This window comes from Neofelis nebulosa, chromosome 5 (genome assembly GCF_028018385.1).
Source record: "Neofelis nebulosa isolate mNeoNeb1 chromosome 5, mNeoNeb1.pri, whole genome shotgun sequence".
Lineage (NCBI taxonomy): Eukaryota > Metazoa > Chordata > Mammalia > Carnivora > Felidae > Neofelis > Neofelis nebulosa.
This window is the reverse complement of record NC_080786.1, coordinates 87,259,417-87,270,745: the sequence shown is the minus strand read 5'-3', so window position 1 is coordinate 87,270,745 and position 11,329 is coordinate 87,259,417. Positions and strand designations below refer to the sequence as shown.

The window sequence follows — 11,329 nt, the reverse complement described above, 5'->3', positions numbered from 1 at the left end:
TTGACGCGGGGCTCGAACTCACGGACCGCGAGATCGTGATCTGGCTGAAGTCGGACGCTTAACCGACTGCGCCACCCAGGCGCCCCGTAGGAAATATTTTAAAACAACACATCTTGGTGATAGCTCTGTATCATTGTACAGTTACACAAAGAGCTTCTTCATTCTCTTACACAGAAAGTATCCATTGTATCAATTTATCATATTTTGTTTAAGGCTCCCCTCACTTCTGCTATAAAAATAGGTGTATAATAAATTGTACATACGTTTCCTACCCCCCCCCCCCCATTTTTGTGAGATAAACTACTAGAAGTAGAATCCCTTGGTCATAGAGTAAAGTTAGTTTCTGGCTAATGGTATCAACTCTTTTAGGGGGGACTTTTGGTTTTCAGGGGCCTTCACTGCTTTTCCCTTCTCAATGACCTGCACAGCCCTGAGCAAACCATCCTGCAAAGCCTGGTTCTTTACCATGTTAGTGATCAGGAAAGTGACATCCTTGATATACATCTGCCTCACTTTAGCAACATAGTATTCTGCCTTGTTACCATATGCAATAAAGAAGGTACAAAGTGCTGTGATATCTCCTTCTTCCAGCCCACTTTCCTCCAGGACAGACTCCCAAACACCTCTAATACGCTGGTTCTTGACTTTTCGTCTTAGGATAGAGGCTAAAGTGGGAAGACCTCTCACCAGGTCTGGCAGCTTCTCAAGCACACGAGTGTGCAAGCAGATGAGTACTTCCATGACGTAGCTATATAAAATGCTCAGTTCCATTGAAGTGAATCTACAAAAAATGTGGAGAGCTTTGTGAGCAGTGGAACTCTACGTACAAACATGAAATGAATTCTATTAGAATACAAACCCACTAGAAGAACCAGCTGCTGTAGTTTAGAAAATACTTACTTTAGAAATAGGGCCTGCACTATACTGGATAGCTTAGTTCTCAGGCCACTCATACTACACATTTCTCAATGGCAGGGGAGTTATGTCAGCCATCTCTGTATTAGTAAGACATTGGCAAGCAAGAGACTCTGTGATGAGATGTATATGGCAGTGCTGGCATATCAACAGGTGCTCAAATTAATCTCTTTTGAATCAATTAACCTAAGAGAATACGATTTCTTCACAAGCCATGTTAGAACCATATTAAGTTCAAGTTTAGAATGTCCCCTGCAAGCTCTCACAAAGCCACGAAATTCCACTGATTTCTCATTGGATACTCACTTGAGTGCCAGCACTGCTGTCCACAGTTCATCGTGGGCTGCCTGGTTTGCCAAAGCCTTGCTATGATGTTCAAATTTCTGTGTCAGGCTATCCTGGGTGAAGTCCAGTTCTTTAAACTGTGCTTCTAAAACTTGGAGTTTGTGGTCTACTCTACAGGATAAAAGAGTCAAGGGGCACTTTAGGTCGAGAGACAGTACTAAGGTTTTGCCTTAAGATAGGGCTCTATTACATTGTTTATAACCACTATTAATTTGGGTACCTATCTACATTTAAGCTTACGAACAGATGTTTCCATTTGCTAATTCTCTCTAGCCATCATCCCAGTTCTTCCTTATATTGCCAAACTTCTGAATTGTCTAATTACTTGGATTATCTAACATACCATGTTTTTGTATTGAACTTTATACTTTAAATAAAGTATTTTAGGGGTGCCTGGCTGCCTGAGTCAGTGGAGCATGCGACTCTCAGTTTCGGGGCTGTGAGTTCAAGCTGCACATTGGGTATGGAGCCTACTTAAAAAAAAAAAAGTTTTTATTTTTAATTTTTTTAAGTTTATTTATTTTGAGAGAGAGCACGTGTTTGCGAGAGAGTGGGGATGGGGCAGAGAGAAAGAAGAGGAAGAAAATCCTAAGCAGGCTCCATGTTACCAGCTCAGAGCCCGACACAGGGCTTGAACTCCGAACCACGAGATCATGACCTGAGCCAAAATCAAGAGTCAGACATTTAACCAACTGAGCCACCCAGGTGCCTGCCCCCAAAAGTATTTTAAATACAAGCATTACTTTGATTCTCACAACAACCATAAGAAGCGAAGCAGTCATTTTTATTATTTTACAGATAAATCGAGTCTCACAAAGATTGAGATCTAATGTCATAGCTACTTAGTGCTGGGACCACTATTTAAAAAGGTGCCTTTCTCTATTCTGACTACCCAAATTGTATCCTACCTCACTTATATCCCCTAGCCTTTCTGCCTGGAGATTGCCCTGCCTACTTCATTTTCACAGGGACTGCCTCTATTACCTGTCACTCCTCACCTCCTGCTTTATTTTTAGAGTTAGGATTTCATGAACAAAATGGTAAACTGTTGGAGAAGGGGAATCAGAGACTATTTCTTGGACATCTTTATGCCTGTCCCCCAATACCTAGCAAAGGCCTTACACAGAAGTAAGAAAATATGTCTCATATTATCGACATCAATAATGTGAATGAGACGCTGAGCCGTGTAACCCAACAAGGGCATTTGAGTAGCTCTGAACAACCTTAATCATCAGAGGGCACTGTGGCACCAGAATTATGTCAAACTGAATCACACAGAACTGGAACCACACAACTCACTTGCCTGAAGGCACCCACATTTTCATGAAAGAAGTGATACACAAATTCAGGTACCACTTCTATGTCCTCAGTGACCTGAATACTTTGTGGTTGCCCAGGTTCCGTCCTTGACCATGTTCTCTTCTTAGCGCTCAGTTTATCTCAAGGCTAATTCAGCTTCAGGTACCATCTCCTAAGCTCTAGAGTTGTATCTTTTTTTTTTTTTTTCAACGTTTATTTATTTTTGAGACAGAGAGAGACAGAGCATGAACAGGGGAGGGGCAGAGAGAGAGGGAGACACAGAATCTGAAACAGGCTGCAGGCTCTGAGCGGTCAGCTCAGAGCCCGACGCGGGGCTCGAACTCACGGGCCGTGAGATCATGACCTGAGCCGAAGTCGGACGCTTAACCGACCAAGCCACCCAGGCGCCCCTCTAGAGCTGTATCTTTATGTTTTGTGCATCTCCAAACCCAACCGTTCTAAACTGAACCTACTCACTATCCCTCTCCCTCATCTTCGGAAATTACTATGGTTAGAATTTTCTCACTGTTTTGGATATTTTACTTACATATAGATAAGGCCCACCACGAAATGTGTTTCATAGGAGTGTAAGCCTGCGTGACCTAATATGCCAGCAATCTCTGTCTACATATGAAAACAATGTCATCTGGCGTACTGTCTGTAGTAACTTTGACACCTTTGAGACTATATTGCTTATAGGTCCTCTCTAGCTTGAACTCTAGCTTGTCAGTCAGTATAAAAGTTCACAGTTGTTAATAGCTTTTTGGAAGCCTCTCACAAAAAGGCATTCCCACACCATTTGAAATAAATGCTGAACAACATGTCTGCAAATCCAAGTCTGTTTTTTACTATAATTCCCCAGCTCAGTTAGTGACATCACCATCTATTCAAGTGCTTAAACTAGAAATTTCAGAATAATTCTTACCTTTTTTTTCTTCCTCTCCACTAATGCCTCTAAACTATACCCTCCTCTCCATCACCACTAAACCAGTTAATAACTGTCTTTCACTTTGACTTAGGATTACAGTAGCCTAACTGGATCCCTGCTTTCAATTTCTGCCACCTTGAATCCATCCTTCCAGAAATGTGATTCTAAAATACAATTCTGATCATGTGACTCAACTGATTATGTATGCTTTGTGCTGCCCTGACTTGTCCAAAGACACAGTTATAGCCAAATTGGCTATTCTCAGAAGGAAACATAAAGCCCTTAACCCTTTGCTCCCATCTTCTGCCAATCCTCTCATACCCTAGTCGGTAATCACACGAGACATCTAGAAGCTGACGGAACACAGTATGTGATTCCAGGCTTCTGCGGCCTCCATGTTCCATTATGTGTTCCATGTACTGTTTCCTCAGCCTAGAATTCCTTCCCATATTTTTTTTTCTCATAGCCTTTTACTCACACTTTAAGATCCAGTTTAAATGTCCCTCTATGAGGGGCGCCTGGGTGGCTCAGTCGGTGAAGCGGCTAACTTCAGCTCAGGTCATGATCTTGCGGTCTGTGAGTTCTAGTCCTGCATTGGGCTCTGTGCTGACAGCTCGAAGCCTGGAGCCTGTTTCGGATTCTGTGTCTCCCTCTCTCTGACCCTCCCCTGTTCATGCTCTGTCTCTCCCTGTCTCAAAAATAAACATTAAAAAAAAATTAAAAAAAATAATAAATGTCCCTCTGTGAAGGGTTCCTTTTTCTGGTGTCAAAGGCAAATAAATTGATCCTCTCTTCTGTCCTCATAGCCCTTTATGAACATCACCATTACAAGGTCAATCACATTAAATTCTAAGTATTTTTGAATAATTCTCTCTATAGGCTTTGAGATCCTTGAGGATAGAAACCACATTTTACTTATTTTGTATACCTAGAATATAGCACATACATTAATTGAATGGAATTCACCTGGGAGTGTATTTTTCTTTATTGTTTACACATATATATGGAAGTTAAATATATATTTAATATATATGTTAAATGTATGTGTTTAAATATATATGTTAAATATATATAGTAAATATATATATTTTAACCTGGAAGACTTAAACCACTTTAAACAGAGACAGAATTTTAATTAGCATGTCTATACTTCTTTGCCTATTTTTATTCCTTATTCTTCTCTTACCCATCTTCCCAGAAAAGCAGACCTATGTTTGTTCCCGCCCTGTAGCCCTTAGCAACCTTTTCATTGCCTCCTTCAAGGATATCAGGGTTGTGGTTTCATTGTTCATCTTCTTAAGGCAAAATGAAAGGAAACAAAACAAGGAAAATAAAAACCTAATGGAGGGTTTTCTGCTGTCTTCCACTCAGCAACAAGCAGCAGCTTGTGTGACTATTTGATCTGAATTCTGCCTCAAAGGTCACTCGGTACAAGAAGCTTTTAATAGCTTGTACATCCAAATATAGTTTCAGAGAACTGATCTTGTGAACACAGGTGTCCTAGAACCCACTATAATGTTTGTCTTTGTAAAGTGAGCTGTAGTACATCAACATAGCACAACCATCAGATGTAATTGTGGCTCTATGTATATTCTGATAAATGTATATATCGGTATACAAATATGTACATATACTAGGATTAAATTTGATGGAAATATTACTCTCAAATTTTAACAGCTTAATTATTTAGTTACAATCTAAATGAGGTTTAAAGAGAGCCCCAGACCTTTTATGATATATCAATGCTAAAAATCTAATCATCCTTAGAAACTAATAAATATTCATTGAGAGCTTCTAGTATTAGATTAAGTGTTGAAAATGGAAACAGACATCAAACAGGATTCCTGAATTCAACATGTTTACATTCTAATTGGGAATAAAGGACATATACTTAAAAAGAAAATGTATATAAAATGTGGTGCACTTAATAGGTACAGACCATAAAAATCATAGATGAGAGACTAAGTCACCGAAGTCTTGGATAATTGAGAAATGCTCACACTGAAGGTAGGATTTGGGCTTAGCCTTAAAGGAAATGTAGGTGTCTGATTATCAGAGAAGAGAGAAAGGGTATTTTAAAACGAGAAATTACATGAGCAAAATCAGAGAGGCAAGGTACATGATGTGGTCAGGAAATAATGAGTGGATATGCCTTAAGCAAAAGTCATGTGAGGAAAAGAAAAACAACAATTAAAAAAAAAACCATAACATTTAAACTAATAAGATCCAGGTCACGGATTTACTTATTCGATGAATAATTTGTTCACTTATCTCAACAGAATTCAAATATTGTTCAAGTATTGGGCAGCCATGTGCTTTCGGGGAGGCTGGACCCCTCCCCAGTCACAAGGGGGGTGCATCTTGATTAGATTAAGTCAATCATAGTAATTTCACTATTGTTGCCGTTATCATTAGTTTAGGAATAGGCAGGTGGCAGAATTCTGGCCTATGAAATATGAGAGAAAGTCTACTATGGGACTTCTGAGAAAAGCTTATTTTTACTTGTTATAAAACATATAACAAAATTTACCATTTTGGGTGGGGATGGACAAATTGGGTGAAGGTAGTATACCCCCTTTTTGTACAAAAAGGTACAAACTTCTAGCTGTAAAATAAATAAGTCCTGGGGATGTAATAAGCAGCATACAGACTATAGTTAACCATATTGTATTGTATATGTGAATGTTGCTAAGAAAGTAGATCTTAAAAGTTCTCATATCAAGAAGAAAGTTTGGGGTGCCTGGTTGGCTCAGTTGGAAGAGCATGTGACTCGATCTTGGGGTCGTGGGTTTGAGCCCCACGTTGGGTGTAGAGATTACTTAAATAAACAAAACTTTTTTTTTTTTTAAACGTTTTTTATTTATTTTTGGGACAGAGAGAGACAGAGCATGAACGGGGGAGGGGCAGAGAGAGAGGGAGACACAGAATCGGAAACAGGCTCCAGGCTCCGAGCCATCAGCCCAGAGCCTGACGCGGGGCTCGAACTCACGGACCGCGAGATCGTGACCTGGCTGAAGTCGGACGCTCAACCGACTGCGCCACCCAGGCGCCCCTAAACAAAACTTTTTAAAAACAAAAAGAAAGAAAGAAAGAAAGAAAGAAAGAAAGAAAGAAAGAAAGAAAGAAAGAAAGAAAGAAAGAAAGAAAGAAAGAAAGAGAAAGGAAAAGTTTGTAACTATGTGTGGTGATGGATGTTAACTAGACTTATTGTGGTGATTATTTCACAATATATATTTATATTGAATCATTAGGCTGTACACTTGAAACTAATGTTATATGTCAATTAAATCTTAATTTTTAAAATGTAACCATTTTTTAACCTTTTTTAAGTGTACATCTCTGTGGCTTAAGCACATTTATACTGTTGCCCAGTCATCACCACCATCCACCTCCAGAACATTTTCATCTTCCCCAACTGAAACCATGTACCCATTGAAACCCTGTACTGCACATTCTCCCCTCTCCTCCGCCCTGAAACCACCATCCTGCTTTTTGTCTCTATGAATTTGACTCCTCCAAGTCCTTACTTCCTATAAGTGGAATTGTACAATATTTGTCCTTTCGTGACTGGAAGGAAAGTTTTTCTAATGATAAAACACACACACAGTAGAAATAGTTTCTCTTCATCCCTCATATTACTGAGTCTTCCTGTAATGCCTGATACTGCAGCGCTCACCCTTTTATGACATGAGGGGAACCGGCCACAGAGAGCAAGCCAGGACAACAGAGCAGACAGATGAAAAGAACCTGTCACGATGAAAAATAGCATGAAAGATCCTCAAAAAACTAGAACTGGAACTATCCTGTGGTCCAGCAATCCCACTTCAGGGGATATGTTCAAAGAAAATAAAAAGAGGGTGTTGAGGGATCTGCACTCCCATGCTCACTGCATCATTGAATCACAATAGCCAAATGATGGAAACAACCTAATTGTCCAGAAAGAAGGAAATCTTGCTTTTTATGACAACATGGATGGACCTTGAGGGCGTTATGCTAAATGAAATCATCCCAACAAAGAAAAACAAATACTGCAGGGTATCACTTACATGTGGAATCTAAATAAAAAGCCAAACTCAGAAACAAGAGAGTAGAAAAGTGGTTTGCCAGAGTGATGAGTGGGACAAATAGGGAGAGGTTGGTAAAGGGGTAAGAAAACAAACAAAAAACTTGTCACTGAATTAACCTCCCCTAGGATAATTCCATTGCTAATGTGCTTACTGTAAGGAGTAACTTTGCTTTATCAGTTAAGCCTTTTATAGTTGGGCTTCTGTTCTTAAGGAGTGAACAGTTCAGTGAAGGATACTTTATCAGGTTCCTTTTTGCTGAGGCTTCCTCTGAAGCCCTTCATTTTTCTGGAACTAATACTAGTTTTCTTATAGTAGATCAGTGGCCAGAACCTTGACAAGGAAATAAAACAGAGAAGGAAGGAGAGAATAGTGGAGACTCTGATTTAACCTGGTATCTCTCTGTCTTCTCACTCAGAATAAGCCATTATGGAACCCTGTCCCCCAGAAGAATGTTTAGAACAGGGCAAAGAGTAGAGTTCTGCTCTGGGATCAGAGCCTACCAATTCCACTCACCGGTACTGTTTCCTCTAATATGCTGCCTGCCTATCCAGACCCAGTATTTGTTTTTTTCTCCCCACTTTCATCGACTGCCTCTTGTCTGTGTAGACCTGAACAGTACCCGCTGATCACTCTGTCCTTGACTGCCTCTCTATATTGCCTTTTGTCTGTCCAAACTTTTATGATTTCCTCATCTCTTCTGCCAGGCTCATCTCTCAGACCCGCCTGGTCCCCTGTCATATTGCTTAACTAAGAGCAATTTTAGGTTCCCAGCCAAAAGAACGGAAAGTATAGCAGAAAGTATACCCCTACCTTTATACAGGCACGACTTCCCCCTGCTATAGACACCCTGCACCACAGTGGTTACATTAATTACTTCTGATGAACCTACATTGACTCATCATGATTGCCTATAGTGTATAGGTTACATTAGGGGTTCACTCTTGGTGTCGTCCATTCTATGGGTTTTGACAAATATATAATACCGAGTATCCATCATTGCAGTACCATACAGAATAGTTTCACTGTCCTAAAAACCCTCTGTGCTCTGCCTACTTGCCTGTCCTTCCCTCCCACCCCCAAAACTCTGGTAGCCATTGATCGTTTTACTGCCTCCATAGTTTTGCCTTTTCCAGAATGTCATATAGCTGGAATCATACAGTATGTAGCCTTTTCACATTGGCTTCTCTCACATGTACTATGCATTTAAGTTTCCTCCATGTCTTTTCATGGCTTGATAGCTCAGTTCTTTTTAGTGCTGAATAATATTTAATGTCTGGATGTGCCATAGTTTCTTTATTCACTCACCTACTGGAGGATGAGTCTTTTCGAGTCATGGCAATCATTAATGAAACTGCTATGAACCTGTGTGCAGGTTTTTGTGTGGGCATAAGTTTTCAGTTTATGTGAGTAAATTCCCAGGAGCATGATTGCTGGGTTGCACAGTAAGAGTATGTTTAGTTTTGTAAGAAACTGCCAAATTGGGGGCACCTGGGTGGCTCAGTCGGTTAAGTGTCTAACTCTTGATTTTAGCTCAGGGCATGATCTCACAATTGATGGGTTCAAGCCCCATGTTGTGCTCTGCACTGACAGTGCGGAGCCTGCTTGAATTATCTGTCTTCCTCTCTGTCCCTCCCCGGCTGGCATTCTTTCTCTCTCAAAATAAATAAACTTAAAAAAAAAAAAAGAAAGAAAGAAACTGTCAAACTGGGCGCACCTGGGGGGCTCAGTCAGTTAAGCATCTGACTCTTGATTTCAACTCAGGTCATGATCTCTCAACAGTTCATGGGTTGGAGGCTCTGTGCTGACAGTTCAGAGCCTGCTTGGGATTCCCTCTCACCTCTCCCTGCCCCTCCCTGACTCATGCTCTATCACTAAACAAACAAACAAACAAACAAACAAACATAAAAATAAAAATAAAAAAGAAATTGCCAAACTGTCTTCCAAGGTGGCTGTACTACTTTGCATTTCCACCAGCAGTGACTGATAGTTTTTGTCGCTCTACATCCTTGTCAGCATTTGGTGTTGTCACTGTTTGTATTTTGGCCATTTGAATAGGTGTGTAGTTGTGTCTTATAATTTTAATTTGCATTTCCTTGATGACAAATGATGTTGAACATCATGGCTTACTTGCCATTTGTATATCTTTGGTGAAGTGGCTGTCCAGGTGCTTTGCCCTTTTTAAAATCAGCTTGTTTTTTACTGTTGAGTTTTAAGGGTTCTTGGCATATTTATCACTTGTATCTTTATCAAATATTTTCCCTCACAAGCTTTTTTATAACAAAGCTGCAGCCAGGATTCCTTCCTGCTTTTTGTCACAGGGTATAGATCTTTGGAAGAATGCTGTATTCAAAAGCTAAGCAGTAGTGCTGAGAGATAAACAGTACTTTGCTCTGCTAAAACAAAGCATCTAAAGCTGCAGCAGGTTTCTGCTGTTTGTTGTAGAGCTGAATCAAGTACTAACAATTGAATACTTTGAGTCCTATGCTTTGAGTGCTAAACTCAAAGTGCTGAACTCCAAGCACAGATACTAATAATGTTACTTGCAAAGGCTTCCAACTCAGGGGAAAAGATCTAGGAGTTTTTGCCATTAGTAAATTTACTAATGGTCACCTTGCCCCAAGAGTTTTGTAACAGTAGCACATGTGGATGGAAAGAGAATTTGTTAAAATGATACTTTGTCAGCAAGCTGCCAACCTGGTTTTTTCCACTTTGCACTTTGCTCTTAGTGCAATCTTCCGGAAGATGCATTCAGCCCAGATACTTACCTACACCAATACATCAGAGAAAGGAGTCCCTCAATTTGTGAATTTATACAGACTACAGAAGGATTCATCTACAATGTCTGAGCTTTCTTTCTAGAAAGAGAATTCCATACATTTTATCAGTTCCATCACCAGACTCAAACCGCACCCAGCCCAGTCACCATATAAAAACAAGGTCCAGACAGCAGTGCTGATTCTAGGTACTCACTCTATTTGCTTGCAACCTGCTTGTGTTTGCTTCCTTCTCCCCCGTTTCTAGATTCCAGTTTCTAAAACCTGGTTTAGTCTCCTGCAGACTAAACTATTCTTGGCTCTGATCAGATTGATACAAATTCTTGTTCCACCACTTCTTAGCTCTGTGAGCCTCTGAAGAGTACTTTAATATCTCTCAGTCCCTATTTCTAGATTTATAAAATGTGGATCATAGCAGTAGCAAAAAACCTTTGGAGGGGTTGAGCCTCAGTTACTCACAGGGGGAATTTACAATTCATGTACTGCTCTGTGTTGAGTTCCTTCCCTTCTCTGTCTCATTCTTCTCCTTCTGTACGATGTGCTTCCTGGAATCGCCTCAGTTCTCATTTATGTGAGTTTGTGCAATTCTCTTCTTAGGTCTTGCTCTAAACCAGATTAAGACTACATCCCTACTGACTGTGTGATGTTTTTTGTTCAAGCATTAATCTCAAAGAACCTTGGCAGACCCTATTAATTAGATCAACTATTAACTTTAAAATGTGTGTTAGTTTCAATTTTATTTTACAGATGTAGGCATATTTGTAGATAGTAGGGTTCTTATGGAAGCTTCCATTAAGGAACTGATTAAAAAAACATACAAATTATTTACCTCAATATTTTAAAATTAATAAGATATTTTATTTTATTTTATTTTTATTTTATTTTATATTTTTGAGAGAGAAGATCCTGTACATGAGAAGGGCAGAGGGAGAGAGAGAATCTTAAGCAGGGGCTTAATCCCACAACTCTGGTATCATGACCTGAGCTGAAATCAAGAGTCC

The 11,329-nt window shown here is 39.9% G+C and overlaps 1 protein-coding gene across 2 annotated transcripts; it reads right to left on the bottom strand.

Annotated features, from left to right (window-relative positions):
* Window positions 1-272: 272 nt before the first annotated feature.
* On the bottom strand, window positions 273-11,006 carry SMCO1 (single-pass membrane protein with coiled-coil domains 1). 2 transcript variants are annotated; one of them, XM_058730979.1, is made up of 3 exons: window positions 10,788-11,006; window positions 1,222-1,371; window positions 273-781 (listed from the first exon to the last, which is right to left on the bottom strand). In XM_058730979.1, exons 1-3 carry the CDS (start codon window positions 10,805-10,807, stop codon window positions 337-339), a joined length of 615 nt encoding a protein of 204 aa, XP_058586962.1. In that variant the 5' UTR covers window positions 10,808-11,006; the 3' UTR covers window positions 273-336. The 2 variants fall into 2 exon arrangements, with proteins under 2 accessions (XP_058586962.1, XP_058586961.1); XM_058730978.1 differs by lacking the exon at window positions 10,788-11,006 and adding an exon at window positions 4,730-4,888.
* Between the last annotated feature and the right edge of the window lie 323 nt (window positions 11,007-11,329).

Coding starts and splice junctions, on each gene's coding strand:
- SMCO1 (XM_058730978.1), bottom strand. CDS start 4,779: ATGAACAATGAAACCACAACCCTGATATCCTTGAAGGAGGCAATGAAA. Junction 1,372..4,729: donor TTGAAGGAGGCAATGAAAAG/GTTGCTAAGGGC, acceptor TTTATCCTGTAG/AGTAGACCACAAACTCCAAG. Junction 782..1,221: donor ACAGCAGTGCTGGCACTCAA/GTGAGTATCCAA, acceptor CATTTTTTGTAG/ATTCACTTCAATGGAACTGA.